General features: G+C 36.0%; 1 protein-coding gene across 1 annotated transcript in view; it reads right to left on the bottom strand.

Moving 5' to 3' along the window:
- The window catches only part of PKHD1L1 (PKHD1 like 1), a 154,049-nt gene extending 130,297 nt beyond the window's left edge, over positions 1–23,752 (bottom strand). Inside the window, exons 1-9 of the mRNA XM_068525490.1 lie at positions 23,680–23,752; positions 21,773–21,862; positions 12,911–13,055; positions 11,888–11,996; positions 6,771–6,828; positions 5,445–5,538; positions 2,332–2,385; positions 1,729–1,802; positions 471–513 (exon numbers count right to left, since the gene is read on the bottom strand). Coding sequence (XP_068381591.1) covers positions 471–513; positions 1,729–1,802; positions 2,332–2,385; positions 5,445–5,538; positions 6,771–6,828; positions 11,888–11,996; positions 12,911–13,055; positions 21,773–21,862; positions 23,680–23,752 — 740 coding nt within the window. The remainder of the gene's footprint in view (positions 1–470; positions 514–1,728; positions 1,803–2,331; positions 2,386–5,444; positions 5,539–6,770; positions 6,829–11,887; positions 11,997–12,910; positions 13,056–21,772; positions 21,863–23,679) is intronic.
- Between the last annotated feature and the right edge of the window lie 2,557 nt (positions 23,753–26,309).

Here is a 26,309-nt window from a genome sequence, read left to right as displayed (position 1 = left end):
TTATTAACATTGATGTTAAAATGAATAATTAAAAGCTATAACTACCATCTTTCACAACTCTATTTGTCATGATACTTTAAGAGAAAACCATTATCAGGTAATATTAACCATGAGGTTTTATTTATCCTTACATTAGTTCAAATCAAAATTTAATTACTTAGCTATCAAAACAATTTTAATCAAATAAGAAGGACTACAAAACATAAAATAACACTTTATAAAATCACAATCAAAGATTTTTTTTATTTATTGTTTTAGGTAATGCTAGATTTCCCAACAATTGGAAGGCCATGTCTGAGGCACAAATTATGAGTGAACAGGAGTTACAGATCCCTTAAATGTTAATTTGGGGGAAGAAAGTGATTAATTTTTTAATCTAGGGATCTATATAGCACAAAGTAAATATACACTTTTATTTTATTTACCCAGTTGAATTAATTATGAAAATTATTATTTACAAAATGACCTACCTTCCATAATCACTATCCAAGATGAAGCTGACATTGTGATGACCTGGAATTAATTAAAATACGCAATCAATTAAATTCTCAATCACAGGAGAACAATAACTATGTATTATAAAGCTGATTTAAAACAAAGAAAAGAAATATAAAATTAACACTGTAATTATGCAACCGTCTACTAATCCTCAAAGAAATGAAAACTGAAATATCTTAAAGTACCTAGTACTTTAAGATATACAAAATAATATGTCTCAAGGTTATAACCAGGAAAACCTGACAAAATATAATAATGAATGAAGAAGAATAAAAGAATATGTATGTAACCATACTGCCCTCAATTTTCTTTCATTCATTTAACAGCTATTTAATTGGGTCAGACACTCAGCTACGGGTTAAGAGATGCAGGGTGAGCACACAGTTTGCTCTTCTCAAAGAGCACACTGCCGGGCTTCCCCGGTGGCGCAGTGGTTGAGAATCTGCCTGCCAATGCAGGGGACACGGGTTCGAGCCCTGGTCTGGGAAGATACCACATGCCACGGAGCAACTAGGCCCGTGAGCCACAACTACTGAGCCTGCGCGTCTGCAGCCTGTGCTCCGCAACAAGAGAGGCCACGATAGTGAGAGGCCCGCGCACCGCGATGAAGAGTGGCCCCCGCTCGCCACAACTAGAGAAAGCCCTCGCACAGAAACGAAGACCCAACACAGTCAAAAATTAATTAATTAATTAATTTAAAAAAAAAAAAAAGAGCACACTGCCACGTGGAGAAAGCAATGACACAGAGAACTAAAAACTGTGATAAAGCTATCAAGGAAAAGGAGAATGAACTTTGAGAACGTAAGGCTGGGGATAAGGCTTTTTTGAAGACATGACATTTTATCTGAAACTCTCAGGATGGGAAGTTTGCAAGGGTCCTGAGACAGAAGGAATAAAGCTGATTCAATAACTAAAAGGTTTATGAGTCTGAAGTACATAGAGCAAGGAGAAAAAAGCAGAGTAAAAGTAAAGCTACAGGTAAATTAGTAATGGAATCATCTGGATGACAGAAGAAAAGAAAAAAGAAACTTGAAGAAGCTTACTTCAATGTCAACCTTAGAAAAAGGTAATTCATACATGCTTACATGACACTGAAAAGAAGCCAAGGTAAAGAGGAAATGCTAATTTTTAAAAAAAGGGATGAGGCCACAGGAGAGGTCTAAGAGAATACAAAACAAGGAAATAGTCAGGCATTTCTGAGAACAATGAAGAATGACGACTGACACTTACCAATGTAAGTTCCAGTCGTCTTACAAATCATAGAACCCATGTCTCCATTTGAGTGATCTAGTTTTAGACCATACCTAATAAAATATATATGTTAATTTCAAAGTTTATATTGACACTAAAGTTTTAAAATATTGTGTTTCCCTTAAAAACATCTTATGAATTTCAGAATATGTATCAGGATAGAAACTGTTGCTACAACAAAAATTTTTGTAAAATGAAAATACTTCCCAGTCTTGGTTGAAGTTATTTGAATAAAACTTCATTTGAAAATTAAATATTTTGTAATTAATTTGGTTATCCCCATTGATATTCCTTTTAAAGAATTTAAAACATTACCAAGTGAAACAATTATTTGATAAAGGTATTTCTCAAAACATCTTTCTCAAAATAATCTAAAAGCAGTTCATATCATACTATACTGGAGATAGTAGATATCAGGTTACAACTAACTATATAAATGATTGATAATTTACTATAAAAATATTGCAATCTATACTATTATAAAGCATTCAGCTATGCAATATTGCTAGAAATTACTATTTAAATCTAGTATGTTTACATCTATTATTTATTTTTCTAAAGAAAATTATTTGAATTACTTACAAATTATCAGATTGTGGTATGAGAAGTTCACAGGGCATTCCTCCAATATAAACTCTGTATAAATATTTTATTGGAAATGATCAAGTTGTGTTTAATACATCATTTCAAAATGCTCTCCTCCCACCAAGTTTACTGCTACCTTATATTTTTTTCCCCAATCACTTATTATTATCCATCATTCATTCACTCAACAAACATCTATTGACCACTTATTATGTTACAGTTTTTGCTCTAGGTACTGGAACACATCAGTGAACAGAACAAAGATCCCTGCCCTTATAGGACTGACATTCTAACTTGGGGAGAATGACAATAAACATGATAATAACAACATATTTGGTGTGTTAGAAAGTGATAAATACTATGGGAATAGAAAATGTAGATAATGGGGACTCTTCCACCTGAAGTTCAATTAATTCAAATACAAAATATAATTTTCTAGTTAAGTTTCATACTATAAGAATTAAACAAGGCCCACAGCAGAGGTCCCACAAAGTAACTGGATGAAGGGAACAGCATCAGTGTCAATGAAATGGCAACCAGAAGCTGAGAAGGATTAGAAGCTGAGAGGAAAATCTGCCTTCACATTTCCCCAGCTGACTAGGTCGACCCATTGCTTTAAGGCTGATAGAACCCAAGGAGATCAGAGGCTTGCAGGTAACTGACTGCTATCACATTCTTTGCACCATCAGAACAAACCCCCAGCTTCTGGGACAGCAAATCCCATACTCAAAATAAGGCCAGACACAAACCTCAACTATAAAAAATAGAGACTTCTATTTGCAGAGAACTTTGAACTTTTTAATATACACACAAATTCTTTCATTTGATCATTACGTTAGGTTGTAAAGAAGTAAACTGAATTACTGTAACCATTTTAGAGATTTATGAATTCATATTCTCTTTCTAACTTCTTGCCTCACTGCAACTAAATAATAAATTTAGCAGCAAACATTTACAGGCGCTTACCACATTTAGTCCTTGCAACTACCTTATGGGTTAGTAACTATTACCCTTCCATTTTACAGATGAAGAGACTGAGGCAGGGAGGTTAAGTAGTTTGCCCAAGCCTGCAGCCAGTAAGGGACAGAGCAGGAATTCAAACCCAGACAGTCCTGCTCCAATGTGTGCTCTTAACCACACCCCGTAATTCCCAAAGTGGTCTGGGTTTGCCTTTCTATGGTAATACTAACTTATTTGGCCTTAAATACATATATTTAACTTTTTTTCTCATCTGATCTTTTAGACCAAAAGTGCCTTAGTAGGCACTAGGTCCTTCAGTTATTTGCATGTCCTCTATCATTTGTACCTGGTCTGACTTTGGAGATTTGGCCAAATTGACAAGACTTGTGAGAAGCAAAAGCAGCTTGAGCACTTGCGTCTCCTGACGTCCTGCCCAGGACTCAGCCCATTGTTTCCTGGTAACAGAATTCAGGCACAATGAAATGCCTTGAGGGCCCCAGTGTCACAATGAATGTGGTAGAAATGAGATAAATGCAGCTCTAAAACCTTTGCCCCTCCTATTAACAGGTGTGTGATTTTTTTTCTATTTATATATAGTATATCAGGGTTACCAGAGTATAGGGGCTGGGTAGCCTGCCCTCTGAGGTCTCTTCTGACTGTGATTCTGTGATTTCATGAAATAATTTTTATCCATTCCTTTGTATTAAACAGAAGTAAATTTCAACTACAGTGGAGAAAGAAAAGGAATCACTTTGAAAGTTAAACTTTCTATTTTCTGCCATCATTAGGGAAAGGATGACTTAGAGAACCCAAATTAAGAATTGGAATATAAGACATTCATAACACTAGGGGGTGGGGGGAAGGGAGGGACTGGGAGTTTGGGGTTAGTAGATGCAAACTATTACATATAGAATGGATGAACAACAAGGTCCTACTGTGTAACAGGGAACTATATTCAATGTCCTGGGATAAACCATAATGAAAAGAATATAAAAAAAAATGTATATATATATGTATAACTGAGTCACTTTGCTGTATAGCAGAAATTAACACATTGTAAATCAACTATACTTCAATTTTAAAAAAAGACATTCATAACACTCAACTACATGGAAATAGACAAAATCTTTATTTATACTAAACTGTCCATATAAAATGTTAAATATTTGTTTCTCTATTTTAGTAGTTCTTTTATTATAAGATCAACATGAATATTTGTAGAATATTATAGATTCATACAAATGTGATTTAACTGAGAGTTCTACCCCACAGAATGCCAGATAAATTATCTTTATTTCATTCAGTAAAACCTTTCAAATTGCATGTTTTACAAAATTATATATGCATATGTACGTGTATGTGTGCTGTCTGAGTTATTATTTATCCATTTATTCATTTTACATATGTATTCAATAAGCATGAAGCATCTTGAAAGCTATGATACTGATTCTGTAGGAAATGAACAGGACTTCCAGTCTTTCAAGGCAGGACTGAGATAACCCCACCTATGCTAGAGGAAGATAACTCTAGTGACAGTGCTAGTTTCCTACCCAAAAGGTGGAAACTAATATTTTTCGATGTTAGGTAACCAGCCAATGTTACCAGATGGTCCACAGTTAGTATATGGAGGAACCAGGATTCAAATCCTAGCCTGTTAATAAATTATTGACAGTTTCTAGTTTCAGCACTGTCCCATACATGACATGTAGTAGAAGAAGTGCCAAATTGCCTGTTAGGAGACTTGTGTTCTCCTCCTGACCTTGACTAAGTGATGGACTTCCAGGCTTCAGAGGTTTTTGTTTAATATGTACAAAATGAGGCAGTTAGATTAAGTAACAAAATTCTCCAGTGATGAAGTTCTGTGACTTCAGCTTAATTACTATTGGACTTGCTTCCATGTACCTTCTACAAATAAAATCCATCGTAGAAAAATAAGCAATTATGTCATACTAAAAGAGAAAGGTATACTGGCCATTGTTTCTATGTCAAAGAATCATGGCAACAGTCTATTTTTCTTCCTCTAATATGGCTGAAAACCACTAGTTAATCCCATCACATTGTAGTGGTTTTTAATATCATTGGACCCATTATTCATGGGATATCATATCTCATTTATGAATTATAAGAATGTTTCCACATCAGAAACTTACCTTAAAATCCTAACATTTTTCCCATTGGAGCTTAGTGCTATATTACTTCCATAGACATCAGTGAAGATTCTGCCTTGGATTGTTATTAGTGTACCTAAAAACAAAACAAAGAAAAAGCTGTGTAAGATTATCTATCCATATACCCATACACTTAATATTAAAACTTTAGAGGTTTTCCCAATAAAACAAGCATCCAGACACTTACACCTTGTGTTCACTACTATTGTTTAGCATTGTTCTGAAAGTTCTAATACAATAAACCATGAACAAATAATTACAGTATTAAAGAGATATCTATAAGTATTTATAGCTTAAAGAGGTGTTTCGTGGAAGATAGGATGAATTATTCCATAAATATTGCTTGGGTCATGGGTGATTTATTTGAAAAAATGTAAATAAGATCCCTACCTTATGCCAAAAATGACATAAATTCTAGGTGAAATAAAAATTAAATATAAACAATAAAACCATACAAACTCTTGAAAAATAAGTGAAAATTTATATAATATTTGTATAATCGGGATGGCGGGATCTTCTACAGCATAAAAATAAAGGGAGAAATAACAAATCTATAGATTTGATAATAAGAATTAAGTGTCTGAATGACAGAAACATCACTAATAAATTTTAAAAGCAAATAATAAATTCAAAAAATATTTCCCATCTATATGATGTATATATGGTTAATATTCTTAAAATGCAAAGAATTCTTGCAACTTAATATGAAAAGAATGACTAGCCTTAAAAAGAGAGATGAACCAGTAATTTATAAAAAGAAGAAATACAAATGGTTAATAAATACGAAATTAATTACATAAATCAAAGAACTGGAAAAATACAAAAAAAAAACCCAACTATATTCTTCACATAAATTCTTTTTAAAAAAAAAAGAAAAGGAGAAAAGGCCTCCTGCCTTCCAGCACCCAGTGTCCACTGGGCTTGGAGCGGGTGGAGCCAGGGCCAGCGCCCTAGAAGAAGGTATAGGAGTAGAATTTTTCACATAAATTCTTGAAAAAAATGAGTACCTAGAATTGTCAAGGTTATAGAAAAAGGCATTTTCATATATTCCTGTTGGAATTATAAACTGGTATAACTATAGCTATTATAAGAAACACCGGAAGCAAACTAATGTTCAATAGAGGGAAAGTTTAATACATTATAATAGATTCAGATGCAGCTATTAAAAAGCATTAAAAATTTTTTTTAGTTGTTTTATAATCAGAAAATGCTATTTATAAATTTTTACGTATCATAATAATTTTATGTACTAAAAATTAATTAACTATTATAAACCAAAAAAGACATTTCAGCTGTCATATAACAGACCTGGAGTTCCAGATAAAGGTGTGATGCTCCTTATTGTTGGGGTTCTGAAACTTTTTGCCTGTAAAATAATATTGTTGATAAGCAGTCATCTCTATTTTGTTCCTAGTTTTATTAAATATCTCTGCTTCTTACATTATTTATATTTGAACATTATCCATAATATGACTGTCAAAATATTCCTTTTATATATGAGAAATAAAGTTCAGAATATTACTCTGACTATTCAAAATCTTTTCCTTACCCCCTAAAAATCCTCTTTCATTTCAAAGTGTTTCTACTTGGAATTTTAAAATTCAATCATCCTTTTGTTATCAGTGTAAGTCAAACCACAGTAATAAGGCTCTCTGGTAAAGAGTTTTAAGAATTTGGTGGAATAAAATTAAAGAAAGCCTACTTTGGGTTAAGATTATAAAGAAAAAATAACAAAGCATTTTTCAAAAACATAGAAGCAAAACTTGGAAAGAGTTCATCAGAGTAAGCTTTAGTAACTAAGCTAATGAGAATTTTCTAGAGTTATTATACAAAAAATACTTAGAACACCACCTGACACACTGGCTATTATTATTCAAGTAAACATATGCCAACTTCTTTTTAAAAGACAAAATGAGAAATAATTACCACAAAAGGGAAATTTGAAAAACAAAATTAATTCTGAACAGGCAAAAAGCAAAGCTGATAGACAAAGTTTCCTCAATAACTGGGATACAAGCAGATCAACATCTACACCTAAAAACAAATAATGTAGGAGAAAAACAAGCTAGAAATAGATCAAGAACAGTCCATCTGCATAAACACAAGGGTACCTCAGAAAAACAGAAGAGGACAGAAACATGGGTTTATTTTTAAGGAATAACTGAAATTTTTTGGAGGAGGAAGGTTGCTGGTGGAGAAAAAGATGGCCTCTACATGAATACAACAATTTTATAAGCAAAATAACCTAGCACAAAGTAGACTCTCACTAAATGTCAGCTGCCCGCCCCCCATTCTCATTCAGGAATAACCTAAAAGAAAGATGCCCAGATACTTAAAGTAAAAGGACAGATTTCTTTCAAACTTCCAAGAAGAGATAAATTTTGAAATTTGAGGCTAAGAATGACTTCAGACTCATTCTTTCACACTTCAGAAATGGTTAATGGAGAATCTATGTAAAAGTAATAAGTAATATAATACCTAGTCAAATGGACTTTGGGCAAAATATCATTTTTAGAGGTAGTAAGAGAAAAGGTAGAGGAACTACCAAGTTGTGTGTAAATCAATCTCTCTAAGCCACAGTGTACTCATATAAATTACATCTGTGGCAAAAAATAATTGAAGAGTGCATATTAAACAACATATTAGTTACTATTATTATTTGAGGAGCTAGATTAGAAACAGATTTTCAATTTAATACACCATCTACAAAGAAAAGAATCAATGAAGACGGCAGAGCAAGTTATTTTATAGAAAATAGAAAATGAGGGAGAAGGTTCTGAAAATTAATAATAATTAGTCTGAATAATAACAGCAGTCAAGGATAATGATAAAAAGTATTAAAGATAAAATCAGAAAATAGTATGAGAATTAGATGCTACAAGTATGCAATTTTGTAAAGGGTTTTAAACAACCCAATAAAAGTGTGCAAAAGTTATTGGTCCTGATAAGAACAAAAAGTAAGGGTAAGCACTTAGAGACGTTTAAAACAACTGGACATTGCTGTGACATTTTTATTGTATTTTAGATAATATTGAGCCACAACAGACTGGAAATTTTAAAAAAGATGATCCTTCACCATGGGTTGTTTAAGACACAGGACCAAGAAACAATGGAGATATGATTTCAAAATTCCAAACTGGAGTTCTATACCCAACTAAACTGTCAACCAAATGTGAGAGTAGCATGGAAGTTTTAGTATTGGAAGGATTTTATTTTAACCTATTAGTAGAAGGAGTTTATTTTCTAAGTACACTTTGCTCCACTAACATGCGGGAGTAGTAAATCAAGAAAAAGGAAGACATAAGATTTAGGGAGCACGTAGTGACATGAGGGAGAGAGGCAGGAAGCCCCCAGAAAGCTGGTGAAGGGAGGCCCCATGATGATTGACTGCTGTGCAGCACATCTAGAGAACAGGCTGTCCAGACTGGAGTAGGAGCACAGAGGGATTCAGGAGTGATGTCTTTTAGGCAAAGATGATTTGATAAATTACCTAATGACTTAAATACATTGAAAAAATGTCATACTTCTCGTGCAGAGCTTTATACACAGAAAACTAGGCACATACCGACACACACATAAAAACCCAGTTATTAACTCCAAGCAAAACAAAATACTGTATGAGAGAGAAATGTAGTCACAGTACAATACTTGTTTCAGCTATGAATATTACTTATACAGACATAATCATGTTATGAATATTGATCTAACCAAAACAGGGGCAAATCTAATTGGGAGAAGGAGTGGGAGGATATCTGTGTGTGTTGGAGGTGGGAAGGGGTAGCAGTTTCATCTCAAACATGGCTATAATTTTCCTCTCCCTGTATCCTCACCTGCAATGTCTTTGCAGCTCTTCCCATCAAGAGATGGAGGCTTGAATACGGACTGGCCTTGGAACTTGTTTCAGCCATTAGAATGTGGTTCAAGTAGCGTGACATTTCTGAGCCTAGGGCTAAAGGCTCCCTGCATACTTCTGCTCTCCTGAGGGATCCCTGCCTCCATCATATGAATAACTCTGGGCTACTTTTGGAGGGTACAGACACTATATAGAACAAAGCCTAATCAGCTCAGTTGTTCCAACTGAGGCCTCCCAAACGTGAAAGCACCTAGCCAAGAGCAGCAAAGCCTCCTACCTAATGCGCAGCTGACCACAGACACACGAGCAAGCCCAATAGAGATCAGTCTAGCTCTGCCCAGAACAGAAGAACCACACAGCTGACCCATGGCTACATAAGCAATATAAATTATTGCTGCTTGAAGCTAAGCTTGCAAGCTGTGTTACACAGTACAAGTTAATAGATGTAAGAATATAGGTGCTAAATTCTCATCTTCCATTGTAAGAATTATCAATAAGTAGATAATATTGATAGTTAAACTTTAACTATTCAGAAATAGCAATAAATATATTTCTAATTAAGAAGCCTATTATTTAGAAATATCACAATAAATCATATAAAACATTATTTGTACATACGTTAGAAAAAATATGTTTCTTCTTTAGAAATATCACAATAGATATATAAAGTTATTGAAAGTAGGGGACTCTGGAGACTAAGAATGAGGAGCACGTCAAGGAAGTGCTGTTTGCTTTTAATTAGCCTTGTAGAACCAGTTCAGCTTTTCATTATGTACAAGTATAACTTTGTTAAATAAAAATTTTAATTTTCTATTTCACATTTTCAGACCACACACCACTAAACTTAGAAGTTATTAAAAGAGAAAAATCATTTAAGAAGATTCAGTTGTACGGCATTAAATTTTTTTCTTAAGTTTGTCTTAATCAGAGAAAGAGCACAGAGCACCAGTCAGCGGACACAACCTGTGCTCCTACTAAGTGTTAAATGTTATGCTTGTTCTAGGGACATAAAGTTGAATAAAACCCTCTGACCCAGAACATTGTAAAAAATAATCATTGTACAGTGGACTAGGTGCTAAAGTAGTAATAAATGGAATATATAGATTAAAACACTGTATAGTAATTACTATGTGCTGGGTTCTTTCTGATCTCCATATTTATATCATTTAATCCTCCATTTTACATGATGCTATGAGATAATCTCCATTTTACAGAAAATGAAGAAACGTGAAGCACAGTTTCACTATGACCAAGTCAGAGTAAATGATGAAGCCTGTATATGAACCCTGCACTAAGCCACTATACAACTGAGGAAATCACTTAGCTCTGCTTGGGGGAATTTTAAGAGTCCTAAGCAAAGATCAGGACACACTAAGCAGAAATGAGTAAGATGTATGGGTTCTTGGTCAGGGAGAATGTTAGAAGACATTGCTGGAAACAGAACTGTTTCCAGACTCTGATACAGTAAAGGAAACCTACAGATGATGGGTAAAGGAGGGATACTGAGCAGGGGAAAGGAATAATAACGTGCATGGTTTTGAATGCTGCATGTGAACAGTGTAATGAAGAAGGACAGAGAGACCAACAGGCTGCAGCGATGATGGGTGAGAAATGACAAGGCCAGAATCAAAACCAAGGCCATGTCAGGAAAGAAGATAAGGGGACGATGAACTTTAGAGCTAATTTGCAGGGTAGGATCATCATGGTTTGGGGCTGAAGATGAAGGAAAGGGAGAAACCAAGGATGTAACAGGTTTCTAGCTTGAGATGTGTCAGAAATACCAGACAAAAAGTAGGGTTAAGGAGGAATACGAGAAGTCCAGTTTGAGATTTGTTGAATTTAGGTTGCTTTGGAGACATTTTGGCATTTTATTCTAGGAAACAAAAGATGGCTCCACATTTAAGGAGAGAGGAGGGAGCCAGAGCTATTTGGGATTCATATTTGGCAATATATTTGGGAATCGTAGACGCTTCTTGAGGACAGAAGTCATAACTAATTTCCTCAGCATTTCATCTTATATTGGAACATTACAGCACTCAGTAATTGACAACTTAAAACATAAATACAATTTTTTTAAATATATGGGATGGTCCTTAGAATAAAATGTATTATAGTGAACGCCTATATTTAGGGTAACTAAATTTTGAATGGCTCTGTGCTACATGCAGTCACATCTTATCTCATTCCATTAGAAAGTACAAAGAAAGGGAAAAGAGTTATGTCTCTATTTAAAATGAAGGTGAGTCTGATGAAAACAGAAAAAGGAAAATCAAACTAAGGGCAGAAATGGAGAAAGAGAAAAAACAGTATGCACAAGAAAATAGTTTGGAAGTATACAAGTTTAATTCATTAATAAAATTAATTTAAAAAGGTAAACACGAAATGATAAAAGAGCTTCCATTACTATAGAAGATAATTAACAGTCGGTGAAATTAAACTTAGCTACATGCTAGTAAATTATTTAATGTGGAAATAGATAACAATCTGTAAAATTAAAAAATAAAAACCCAGTTCTGCAAGAAAGAAAGCGTACGATCAATTATACGTAAGTTAGAGAGGAGATGCCACGTACATTGAAGCTGCAGGCCCAGCTGTTGATGTGACCTTTGCAGATATTATTTTCTGCAATAGGAACCCCATCCACACTGACTCTAATAGTGTAGGAATCTTCTGGCATTGCTCTGGAAAGCAAATGAAGAACACATAAGGAATGCAAAACTCTGTTATTTAATGTATAGCATTAATGCACATGTCATTTTTGAAAAAAAGTGTCTGAAATTCTAATTGTTGTACAATTAAATTCAATTTTATATTATGGAAGAAGATGATCTCCATCCTGAACTCTGTACTGCAAATTCTAACATTATAGACCTCAGGCAAATGCTTATTCTGACTAATGCATTGGTGCTTATTGAAAAGGAAAACAAATGTAATAATAATCATTTAAAATAGTAACAAATCATCTTGGTACAATTATTTTATGCTTTACTTTTTAAAAAGTTTTAATAATGTTTCTCCCTAAGTAAGCTGAAAAACAGCCTAATGTGGATAGAATCCTCTGAAATATGGGCTACCTGTCTCAGTATTGAAAGTTGCCATTTAAAATGATTAATTTTTTCTCCTAAGTTGCTAATAACAAACATCAATTTGAGCTGATAGTAAAGAACTTGAAATGTCAATCTACAAAATGATCATCTTTAATCTTAATGACTATGTCAAGATTCTGAACAAAATTAATCAAACTGGACAGGAAGGCATAATTTTGATATTTTGAAGAGCATCATCACAATTTAATAGTGGCCATTTATCTTCTAAAAAAGATCAATAATGATAATAGCTCTAATAACCTGGGAAAGGATATAGAATATATTTTGATCGTGCCAATATGTGGAAAGAGTATTATAACTGAATATAATAAAGGTATAAAATAGTCTAAACATCATGAAATCAAAAATAATAGCTGAAAAAAAATAGCAGATAATCAGAAAAACATTATTGTAAGAGCCAGAGTGATAAAACTATTATAATACTAATATGCATAACGGTGGTTCTGATATGATGAAAATTATTTTATTAAAGATACTTTAAAACATACCTAGTATAGCATGTAATTTGAGTTGAATGACTTGAATCTTTTTCTACATCACAAGAAATTGATCGGAAAGAAGAAACTAATTGCACACTGTTTCCCAACTCAGCATTATCAACTCCATAGTTAAACTGGTTTGCTTGAGCAAAACCTGGAAGAATGAAAGCACTCAATTATTATTAATGGAACTCTGTTTTCAAAGATCCAACACTTATTTCGTATTGAATCATTGAATAAATAAGAAATAGTACTGATGTAAGCAGTTAATCTATTTCATATTTACCCCTATGATTGTAATCCTCTTTGGAAACATGAAAATTAGCCTGTAATTAATTTATTCATAAAAGCAATGCTTGAGAACCTATTATTTGTCAGGTTGTTAATTGCATTGTAATCAAATGGCTTATATCCCAGTAATAGGGTGGGGAGGGGTGGAGAAACAGACAATATACAAATATATACCACCAGATGCTATGTCTAGTGGAGATAACTACTATGAAAACAGCAGGCTAAAGGGCATAGAAAGAGGAGACAAAGGGAACACGATTTTATAAGACTTGGGGTCCTTACCTTGAGTACCTATAAAGCAAAATCTGGGGTAAGGACTTGCAAGTAGATAGTTTATTTGGGTGGTGATCCCTTAGGGACAAGAGAGAAGAAAACCTGAAGAAGAAAACCTGAAGAAGAAAACCTGGACACCACTGAAAACAGCTGGGGCTCAATCTTTCCGGAAAAGACTTTTAAGGAAAATACAGACTGCCTCTCAGAAGCAAAGAATCAATGGGAAGAAGCATTTATTCATCAAATCCTGTCCTATTAGCTGACAGTTCCCCGTGGGGGAAATGACTTTTCCTGCACTTTCAGGCTGCACGTAGGTATATGCCATCTGGGTTCCAACGTCCCAAGTCACTGTATCAAAGAAGCCCTGGGACAAAGACATGCTGTGGGACCTGGAGGCTAGAGCTGGAAGCACAGATTGAGTCAAAGTACATGGGGAACTTTTTGCCACTTCTGCGGCTAGAATAAGAGGCGGGAACCAGGATGTGAGGCTGAGTAAGAAAGGCACCTGATACAGTTGATTCCTTGTACCATACAGGTATGCTCAGGCCCTACTTTTAAGTACAATCCATTGTCAGGTCTACAAGGCAGTGGCCACCTAAGAGCTCTGCTAAAGATTTAATACAAGAGGGTTAGTGGGACATGCAACAGGCCGCAGTAATACAACTGGTCCTGAGGCTATAATTAATATGCACGTCCCCTCTCTATCACGCACTGTAATTTCCCTAACCATCAGCCAGCACTTCAGCTAATGGAGTGACGCTAACCTTTGTCCTGAGGATCTGAGCCCAAAGTTGCCTTGCCCATGTTTGGCTGTGGTTGCCACCTGTGCCTATTCACAGTTATCACTGCACATGGAAGCCAAGAGACGCCCCAGGAATACCGTGAATTCCAGACATACTGCTCCTTATCTGCATTAGGTGAAAGCAACCCTCCCTCTTCACAATCATCAGAATGGATGATGTCTACCAGTCTACTACTTATGTTTGCTCAATTCAAACTGATCGGTTAGTAGTGGTAGTTTCAGTTCAGTGGAACCCATATTGGGACCCCTGGCAGAAGCATTCTCTACCTGGAAACTCAGACCCAGAATCCAGCAGAACCTAAAATTGCAAGGACAGAAAGCACAGATTCAATTTTTGGATCACTGGGAGTGATAATGACAGGGAGTAACCCTTCATTCCCAGCTCCATGTATTCTATCTGTTGGGAAACAACAGTATGGATCTGCCATTGGCTCAGTGCATATGGCACATGATGGGGCACAGCGTCCCACTCCACAGGACGTTGTTCCCAAGCCGGGTTCTTAGTCTTGCCTTTTGTAGGCTGTTCCGTCATTCTATTAGACCACATGTTTCAGGGTGATGCAGGGTTCATGGTCATGTGCCCATTATCACTACTTTTTCACTATAAAATATGTTCCTTGTTCTGAGGCCCTGTTTTATGGCATCTCATGGCAGTAATTCAGACTCTATATGTTCTCAGAAGATGAGGCTGGCAGAGGCATGGTGGAAAGAGAAGGCAAAACCCATATCGGGAATAGGTGTCAGTTCCAGAAACAGTGAATCTCTGCTTGTCAATGAGGGAAGGAGAGTGATGCAGTCGACTTGTCACTGAGTGGCTGGGTGCACTTCTGGAGGGATAGTCCCCGCTGAGAGCTCAGTGTTGGTCTCCGCTACTGACAAAGCAGGTATTCAGCAACAGCGGTAGGTAGCTTAGTGTTGGTGAAAGGGAGTCCCTGGTGTTGGTCCATGCACAGCCTTCACCAATGGCGCTCTGTTCAGAGGCCCATTGCACAAGCACTCAAGTGGCCAAGGAGAGAAGCTCCTGAACAAGTTATCCAATCGACCTAGTTGTTCCATTTCCTCTGTTGGGGATACTCTCTTGTGGAAATTAACTTGAGACCTATAGATTTGCATGCTCACTATCGTGAGCGCATTTACCGGTCTCTTTCCAAGACTTTCTTATTTCTGATTTTCCAATCTTGTACTAGTCAAGTCATCTGCCACAGCCCAGGAGCTGATGTATATCTTTACCTCGGACCACCTTTTCTTCCTTATAAAGTTACTGACCATGTATACTACTCACAGCTCTGCCTACCAGGGAGGCTGACATTGAAAGTAAATTAAGAGCCCAGGGAATACTTTGCAACATTTATGACATCAGAGGTGATGCCAAGAAGGCACGTGTCATAGATGGTCATGGAAGCTTTTCAGAAGGAGTAAGCCATGAGAATATGGGAAGTACATTTTAGTTAGAACAGGGTGTTCCAAGTCCCTGTGGTGGGAGCATGTTTGTGGATTCAAGACTTAACAAGTGTGGTTGCATTAGTATGAGTCAGGAGAAACAGTAGGAGATGAGATTAGAAATGGAGGCATTTAGATTGTTTTTATGAGTGTGGAAACACTGGAGGCTTTAAAACAGAGAAGTGGTATTATCTAACTTATACTTTTCAAGATTCACAAGCTGCTGCTCCAAAAATAGAATGGGGCAGGGTGAGAATAGACTGGGGGCAGGGGAGAAGCTGCTGTTTCAGTGAGCAATGTATAAATGACTGCTTGGCATGGGTTCAAGAGAAGATGGAGGAAAAGAAGTAAAGAGTACAAATACTGGTAACCTTTAAGAGCTTTACTGTAAAGGGAAGCAGAGAAATGGGGTAGCTGAAGGGGCGGGTGTGGACCAAGGGCGCAGTTGATGATTTTGCTTTTGCTTTTTTTCAGATGAGTGAAATAGTATGTTTGCATGCTGATGGGTATGATCCAACAGAAACTGAGATATGGATGATGTGAAACAGAGCAGAAGATTATTTTAATCTTACTATAAATATATGAAAATTCAAACTAGATTTGGAAGTAAACATCAATTATTTTTATGCCACATAAAAGTATTTTAACAACAAGGTCCTACCGTGCAGCACAGGGAACTATATTCAATATCCTGTGATAAACCATAATGGAAAAGAATATGAAAAAAAATGTATATATACATATATATGTATAACTGCTGCACAGCAGAAATTAACACAACATTGTAAATCAGCTATACTTCAATAAATAATTTTTAAAGTATTTTATATTGCTGAAACCACATTCAATTCTGAAATAAACCCAAGAAATAAAATTTATGAGTAAGATAATCGGATAACGTTCTATTGATTAAATCCTAAAATTAAGTATTCTAATAAAAATGTTAAAAAGGTACTTAATACTATTCTAGTATGCACAGTGAATCTACAAAGTTGTCTAGGTTATAACATATTTTTTGAATAAAGTCAAATTAGTAAATAAACAGGTTTTGCCCAGATTACTTCAAAATCTAAAATTCCTAAATTCTGAGTTATAAAAATATGTGCATTTTTACGTATTCTTTTTCTCTGAATATCACAAATTCTTAAGATTAAGAAACCAGTATAGCCATATTGATGACTAAAATATTTTTGAAATTATGAAACATTTTCTTTTACACTAAAGGATCTGCATCCATGTCATTAGTGTAAATGTATAAGCTATGTAACTGTCAGAACTAAATTAGCTACAGATAACATTGTCCCACAGTACAATAATAAAATCAGTAGGAAAAAAAGGTTAACCCAGAGAGGTACACTAAACTCTTTAAATCCTATGTATTTATATTATTAATGTTAGGAAAAAATAAATATTAGGTATTTACCTTAAATTGTCAGTAGTTTTCAAGTATGTTTCAACAAAACAATCACCACTACAATATGTGCTCACATTAACCTTTACTAGTTAAAGTGGCTGAATTGGAGTTGCCAAAGGTTTGTGGTGTGGCTTTTTAAATTACTGAACATTTTCAGTGTTCTACAAAGGTCTATGAGACAACATGAATATTTCCTGGTTTAACACAGGACTGGAAGTAGGGCTTCGCTATGCCAAATGTTCATCAAATGCCATAGCCCTGTGCCACAGCTCTGGTTAACACTGCATGTTAGGTGACAGTGTTGTTTACAGGAAAGGGCATTTGGACCCTGACATCCTGGGTTGGAATCCCAGCTCCAGTGAATTCCTTGCTGTATGAACTTGAGCATTAGTTTTAGACATAAACTCTCTCAGTCTTAGTCTCCTCACCAGGAAAATGACCATAATAATCTACTTAGCAGGAATTATCAGGAAGACTAAATGAGAATTTATATACAGTACTTAACGTGGTACCTGGCTCACAGGTTAAGAGCTCAATTAATATATATCCTTATTATATAATGTCACAAAATAGTTATTATTAGTCAGTATTAATATCGTTTTTTAAAAAATAACACAGAACAAATAAGTGGGTGGCCAGGATTCAAACCCAGGTTGTAGATGCCAGCTTGGCACCCTTGTGATATTCAGAGAAAAATAATATTTAAAAATGCACATTACAAAGCTATTTCCAGTTACCCAACGTAACTTCCTCCAGACCCTATGTTCTTAGCTCCTCTCCTATTCTTTATACATAGAAAAAGCAAGCAGAAACTCAACAAAGGATAGCGATTTTAATAAACACCGCTCTCTTCTTCTAAGCTTAAAACTTAACCGAACAGGACTTATCCAGCATAGGCTAAAGTACAAACATATCAATTTAACATGTGAAACATATTTGCATTGAGTTTGCAGTTTTGAATCTAGGAAGGCAGTTACTGCTGAAATGGAAAAGATATGCAATGTGAAAAGATACATGAAAGCACAGAAAAGCAAGCTATTTGTAAAACCACTCTTTCCTTTTGCCAATTTCTGCTTATCTTTGGCGTTCACCTTGAGTTTGGAATACACAGAAGGGCTGCTGGCAACTAACTAAAGAATAGAAAGTTTTACTTGTAGTGTGGCTCAGGAAGTGATACATGTGTTTGTTTTCCTATTAGGCATATGTCACATCAGTGATATGGTAACACAGACCTGTTCTTCAGCATTCCTAAGAAAAAAACAATTAAAAAAAAATACCAACAAAAGATGATATATATGGTTTTTAGCTTAGGAGTTGTTTTAATATTATATGTATACGTATGTATATATATACACACATATATATGTCTCATATATATGTGATATATATGTCATATATATATATGTATTTCCTGGGAGTAAAATATATAGGAAAATATGAACCAAATCAATAAGATTTGTAAATATTCTCATTATAAATTTTAGTGAAAAAAAATAACTAAAGAAATATTTCTAGTTTTGTAGCTAGCTCCAAAGAGTTAAAAAGCAATAGAAAGGAATCACCTATAAAAAATAATTTTAATTTAAAAGTATAATTCTAAATAAATAATTGGGTATAAAGAAGATAACTCTGGAAGTACTCCAAAGCACAAAGATTACAGGAAGGGGTGGGTGTACCCTGGAAACAGAAAAGGTCGAGGCTTCAGATGGAAATTCCTGAGATGTTGATGTATTTTTTTTTCTTTTGCAGAAAAACTGGAGACAGAATTTGCCAGGCGCCCAAACCTGGGTCTCCTGATAGCAGCCTGTGCTGTTATCATGAAAAATGCATGTGTTGTCAAAGCCAGCAGTTGCCATGTACAATGCAGGCTGTTTTGGGTTTCTCTGGTTAAAAAAAAAAAAAAAAAAAAAAAAAAAAAAGCAGGGTTGAGAGTGTATAAACCTACTTAAAAGCTGTAACATTCAAAACAATGGGAAAAAATGGTGCAGTGTGACGGAGCATAACTTCTAAAGAATGAAACCATCCGTATAAGATAAATGCAAAAGAATAATAAATATAAAATAGCTCTAAATTATAGAGCAGATATTATGTATAGGTGCCTTAGATACAACATCCTTTTCAATATTCACAATAGACCCAACAGGTAGGAATTAATATCCCATTTCACTGATGAGGAAGCTGAGGCTTAGAGAAGAAACTTGTCCCAGTCCCCTAGCGGGAGTGGCAAAGTTGGAGCTGAAAGCCAGTTGGACCCGACTAACGTCTATATGCTCTCCATAATATTACAAAAATTACATAACTCACCACTTCAGTTAAACAACAATATATGTGCTAGACATTGTAATAGGGAAATAGCTAGAAAAAAAGAACAAAAAGTTATTCCTTCTGGCTCACTGATTTTTTTAACAAAGATAAATATCAAAGAAGACAATTGAGAAATACAAGGTATGAATATAAAGTAATAAACACAATAAAGTTAGAAACACTCCAGAACTTATCAAAATGATAACACTCCTCATCCAATCAGTCATCTTAGAAGGAAATACAATCATTTCCACAGTCATGCCACTGCTCAGAATGCTTTTACTTGGGCAGCATAATTGTAAAATTATACATAATACATAATATTTACATAATTGTAAAATTTTACCTTTGGCTCCTGAAGATAGCCTTTAGAACAAAGTAATGCAGTAGCAAATTTTTGCCTGTAAAGTTTCATTAGGTGTGAAAATAGACAAAAGTCATTTGAATACACAAAAACATTAGCAATAGATCTTTCAGAGGGTGGAATTTCAGAGAACTCAAGTCAAATATTTATTTTACTTTTTCATCGTGGCCTTTACAAAAATAAAATATTTTAAAGTCATAGGGGACCAACATTTAGGTGATCTAGCATTTACAATTCCATTTAGAAAGTATTCTTCTGTGCTTAATAAATTATCTCTGTATTCAATTCTAAACATGGAGTATGGGTCAGACACAGCACTGATGGATGATGTGAATGTAGTTCCTCCAAATAAACTTTGTTCAAGTACCACATTCATGTAGCTTTGGAGGTCTGGTGTGTTTTGTAAATTCATTATCATTACTTTACACACATTCTGTATATATCATGGGCCCCCCAAACAGTATTTAGACTCAGCCTCTTAGAAAGACATAAGGTATCACAATTTCAGTCCCCTATAGTGTGTGGTTAAAGCAAGGAGAGGGAAGACACATCAGGGTGGGGTGCAGGTATCTGTAATTCAAACAGGATTTAACTATTCTATAATTCTCCGCCAAAAGCATCCAGAAATACAAACTGATGGGAAAACTAGAAATTCACTGTGACACTTTGTGCTTCCTAAGAGGATTACTCCTGAGCCACTGAAAGTCTACCAAAGAGCAAAGGTTATAGCTAGGTTAATAAGGATGTTCTTCTAAAATGCCTTAAGAATGGAATGGTTTGTTTTGTTTTTTCCTATTTCTAACTAGGGATGCTCTGAGTTTATGTACCTAAACTCAAGCCATGGTTCCTGGATCAGAAAAAGTGCAGGTCTTGAGGCAGAAGGAAATATCTGAGCAATTTTATTGGTTTTTTTGCTTGTTTGTTTTGGGCATTTCTCTCATGGCATTTAAATCTCTGTTAGAAACCCAATAGCTTTCAAACACACTATCTAAGCAAATGTTAACAGCAATATACAATATAAGGGAGCTATGGATAAAGACATTTTTAAAAGTCTTTAACAAACACATTGTCTCCAGGTGTCTAACTCTAAAAAAACAAAAACACACTTTAATCCAAAATATATTGTTCACAATTTAGAGGCACAAACCATTTCAAGTATATCATTGAGATTAAATTCTACAGAAATTTTACTTAGAAGTATTGAAAGACATTTCAATACATACGACAGAATTATTAAATATCTTGCTTTGTCAATTTTCAGATTCCAAAAACCTCTGTTCTTCTTATTTTAAAGACTAAATAATAGTTTTTATTAATATTCTTTAAAAATTTTCTTTCCCATCCTTCAAAAATTTGTAAGCATCTGAATACTACTATTATTTAGATTGTAAAGGCCTAATGGCTAAAAGAACCACATATTTCTATTTAGTCCTAGGAACAGTTGCTTATTAAATATATTCCCTAATTGCCTAGTTTGTTTTCATCCCAAGACGAGGGAAGGAGAAAGAGTTATACATAACCCATGTTTTGATAAAGCATATGATAAGGATTGGGTGGCAGAAGAAGGGATCCAAAGCTTTTCTTTCTCCATTCATTACCATTCTATTTCTCTATCATACACTCTTACTAACATCCTACTTCCAGAACCCCCCAAAATGTTATATTTAATATAAAGATAAATGTTATTAGACCCATGGAGAACAAAGTAAGTAACTGCAGAGTTGGGTTAAAGATGTTTCTTTCAATTCAATCATTATAGTCCAGACCTTGGAGTTAAGCAAGTAATTATGATACAAATTCAGATGGTCAGGTTGATAGAGACTTTCAGGGGTTTCATTAGGTGTCAAAGAGGATAGAGTTTCACTACTCTGGCCAAATGGAGAAGCAACTCTAGTGGATTTTTTAAAAAAACCGTAAATCTCTAAATGTGAAACAGCCTTTGAAATACCTCGACCTTGGTAAAAAAAAAAAAGGCAACAATACCTTCTCCTTTGATAGTCAGCCTTGTTGCTCCATTTATGCTGCCATATTTAGGTATTATTTCTATGACTTTGGGAATTATTTTAGAGCCATCTGAAAGATATTAAAGTACAATAGAAGTAAAAGCATCAAGTACTTCATTTCAAGCATCAAATTTTGTACCACAAATTACAATGGTGTAAGAAAAACATCATGGAGATTATAGGACAGAAAGTAAATACACCTAGGTTTTATTTTTGGTTCTATTACTAACCAATGACTTGACAGGGAGTTCAGTCATTAACTTAGTTAATACTCATTGGCTTTATGCAAAGCATTGTCTTACATGCTACAAAGAAGAGGAATAATACATGATCATTTTCATCATTCTTACCTATCATATTATAAAACATTTATTAGACCCTTAATTTCATGTAGTGCTCTGCTAGCTGCAGTTCCATAACTACAGCTATCAGCCCACACAGCAGCAGACAATGCTGGAGAAATAGCTCTGTGGAGAAACAGGTCATTATCAAAGCCCATAAGAAATGCAAAGCCAGGTAAATTGAAAGAATAGCCTAGGTACAAAAAAGGGATGTTGTGTTTTAAGAAGTAATTGTTTTCTGTGACAGAGTAAGACTTCAGGGAAGATCACTTCTGGGACCTTTTTAGCCTTCTGATGATAGTGAGTTCTTAATGTAAAGGTCACTAATTCATTCAACAAACAGTGTTAGGTTCCTGGGCATTTAAAAATGTGTGACAGTCCCAACTTTCCAAAAGCTCAGCTTAGACAGCCCAGAGTGACAGAAGAGAGCACAGGGGCCACGTGACTAAGAAGGGGCATTTCATCCACACTGCTTCTTGAAAGAAGGGTGTTCCTGCTGCATCTGGGAGAGCAAACATGAATTAGCTAGACTGGACCAACTATGGGAAAGACAGGCTTCTAGACTTCTAGACAAAGAGGTGCCTCTGCAAACACAGGGGTGAGTGAGCAGCTTCTTTGGGGAACTGAAATTAATGCTTCAAAATAACTCAAAGTTACATCATGGCTAAAAGGATTTATTTTCTGCTTAAACTGTACAGACCTGGTAATTATTAGATCCAGTAACAAATTCTCAGGATAGGTGGAAAAATTTAAGTGGGAACACAAGGAAAGGCCACCTAAATTGTTTGAAACGGATGAATGAGAAAAAGTTAAAGAAATTATGATTGAGTTCATTCCTGCCTGAGAAAAGTTTAGTGTGGACTTCACCTACAATAGCAAAAGCTCTCTAGCATAAAGACGACTACCCCCCAGACCCAATGACTCTGCCCTTTGGGTCTGTCTTTGCCAAGAGCTCCAAGGCCGCTCCTGCTCCAGGCACATTTGTAACTTCGAGCAGCCCACAGCCAAGAGTAGGAAACTCCAGCGAGGGAGCTGGATCCTATCTCATAGAAGCACCGTTCCTCACCTATCTCAGGTTCATCTTCCCCGTTATCTCCACGGACAACTCCAATTTCTTATCTTATCAGTCTCTTCCCAGCCCTCTCTTGGGTATTACTTTGAAGGCCCAGGGCAGCTGCCCTTGAAGGTGACTGACACCCGCCACAAAGACCCATTCCTATCTTACTGGGAGACCCCGTCCTCCCTTCAATGGGGAAGGGACCCAAGAAGAGTGAGGAAAGGGAGAAGTTGGGTTGCGTCCCCAAGCCCCAGCCAAATTTCCGTCTCTTTTTCAACTGAGTCACCAGGGATGGAGAGGGTGAGGTTCCATAATTCAAGCAGCAACCCTCGTCGTGGCAAGAGCTTAACCTAGTCCGCAGGATCGCCGTGCAGCCGCAAGCTCAGCCTCGTGCCAGGGCTAGCGCCGCCTCTCCCGCGACCCCGGCAGCGGGGCTTGTGTCTACAGGGACCTCTCCGGCTTGCCTCCCTGGTGCCCCAACTGGGTTACCTGTGCGGGGGTCTGCGACGCACAGGAGCAGCCCCCAGAGGGCCCACGTCCCCCAGAGCCACAGGTGTCCCATCGCGGCGCCAGTTCCGCAGAGCCTAAGCCCACCGCTCGCTCGCAGCCGCCGCCAGCGTCCCGGCTCTGCCGTCTAGCGCGCCCGCCGCGTCCCACGCGCGCAGGCGGACTCGGCCGCCCCAGGGCCGCCCCGCCCCCCGGGCGCCCCCGGGCTTTACGCGCAGACGCAACCCCCTTCACCCGGGAACTCAGCCGGCACCGGCCCGTCAGTAAACATCGAACCTCCACACTCAGAGTTGATAGCTAATGCCCCACGGCTGCCTCCGCAGGTGTAACAGCCCCTCTTTTTCTTGGCAAGAGAGGTCAACAGGCAAGTTTTCCGACAATCTCGCCTTTTCTGTCCTCCCTCCCGTCCTTCCCCTCCTCTCACCCCCTTCCTTCCTCCCTTCCTTCCTTTCTCTCTTCTTCTTCCCTCCCCCCCCCCCGCCCCCGGCCATTTCTGGACCTGTACACTTTCCTCTGCCTGTCTGCCTTGGTTATTAATCATGCCCAGGTAAGCCTCAAAGTCCACCTAATACGCAAACCCCACGCAGTTTCCCCTTCCCATTCATATAAGTTCGTGCTCTCCCTTTAACTGACAATCATACTAAGGTTTATTGGTCTCTGGGCACGTCCCCAAACACGCGCCTTAGAGACTTCAACCCACAATAGTTCCAAAAGGACTATTACTATTATTATGATCCCCATCGTTACAAGCCATAGACTGAGGCGAAGGTTAAGTAACTTGCCCGAGGCCGTATACCTAAAGTGTACAGCGAGGACTCAAGCAGAGTGACTCTAGAGCCAGGGCTCTTATGCCCGCCGCTGGCCCCTATTCGGCAGACTTCTAGCGAAGGCTTGCAATGCTTAGGACATCCTTATACTAAAAACTATTCATTATTTATCTGAAATTCGTATTTAATTCGGCATTCTGTATTTTTATTTACTAAGTCTGACAACTCTAGTTGGGCGGGAAGAGAGAAGAAATAGAAGAGAGAACTTAAAATCAGTGAAATAAATAAAATTAAGTCCTTGCTCTTCAGAAGTTTTATCTACCTCATTGGGGTTAAATTTTTTTTGTTAGATTTAGTTAATTATAGTCGTCTTATAATTTTGTGCAAACGGACTGTCACCAGTCTACTGAAAGCAGTGCCAGCAAAGGTACCCTGACCTTCCGTACTTCTTTTGGAACTCTCTGTAGCATGTGACACTGTCGACATCTTTCTTGAAATTCCATTCCTCCTAATAGTCTTGGGTTTCTTCCTGCTTCTCCAGTCACTTCTAATATTTTTCTCTTCCATCTTCTTTTGAAAATTGGTATTCCTGCAGGGTTTTTTTTTCACCCTTCCCGAACTCTGCTATTTAGAAGCAGACCAATTAGCAGAAAATCAGCTAATTGAATGCCAATTTGCTAATTATTTGCCAAATTTACTAAATTTAAAGATAGCGATGTTGTAGAACAATAATAAGCAGCTTTAACAAAAATATTCACTTTAGGTTATTAGCTGTGAAATATGTAGAAGTATATATTTCACTATCAATAACCAAAATAAAAATTAATGTGGGAATTTCTATATGGAATTGTTTGGTTAATTTTGATTTATTTCTGGTGCTTTCAAATTAAAGTTAAATTAATCTAAATTAAATTTTAGATGACTTCACTAAAAAGTGAATTCAATTTTATTCAAAATCCTGATTTTTGCACATGCTTTTAAATTTATAAATTTAAATTGAATATAAGACATAAGCTAAATGATACTAAAAAGAATATTTACAATTCTTTTAGTATTAAAAAAGTAGAAAATATCATTCAACAGTATTATGAAATAAGTTAGAAGTAGGTGAAAAATCTTGTCACAGACATACACTGAAGTTGTGATTTCTAATCAGGAATCATTGAAATAGGTAGACTTTCTTTAAAGAAAGGATCTATATTGTTTATAACAAAAAGGAAAACTTTTCTTAAATTTTGGATATATCAATAAAGTGATTAGGGACCTTTTTATGTTGATTTCTGTTTTGCCAAACTTTTAATATTTTTAAGATTGTTTCACAAAATTCTTCGAGTATATCCACCAGCAAATGGCATCCACCAGCAAATGACATTATAAGGTGGTTATTCCTATTGTGTTTTATTTCATTTTTCTACTTGACTTGTACTAACCACACGGTCCCTTCCAGATTAAAATGGTCCCTTCCAGATATTTTTACTTCCTGTATACCTAGTCTTGTAACAAGTTAGCTATATATGTAAGTATGTACAAATATATATACAAACATACATTTATATATGTGTATATGTACATAATATATACACATATCCGTATATAATATGACATTATGAATATTACATATTGTAATATGAAAAATGTGTGTATAGTTTTTCTATGTATTTCACCATCAGTAACCAAAATCAAATAGTCTTGTTCAAGCTGCTAAATATTTATGTTAAACTGCATTCATTTAATTTAGCAACCTTGGCAAATTAACATTCAACAAATTGATCATTTGGCTAATTGGCTTTAGGAAAATTGATATTTCAACAAATAGCCTGCTTTCCTGTCATATAATACCTAAAT

The sequence above is a fragment of the Eschrichtius robustus genome, chromosome 17 (genome assembly GCF_028021215.1).
Source record: "Eschrichtius robustus isolate mEscRob2 chromosome 17, mEscRob2.pri, whole genome shotgun sequence".
Classification (NCBI taxonomy): Eukaryota; Metazoa; Chordata; class Mammalia; order Artiodactyla; family Eschrichtiidae; genus Eschrichtius; species Eschrichtius robustus.
The sequence above is the reverse complement of the archived record's forward strand: the minus strand, read 5'-3'. Positions and strand labels throughout refer to the sequence as shown.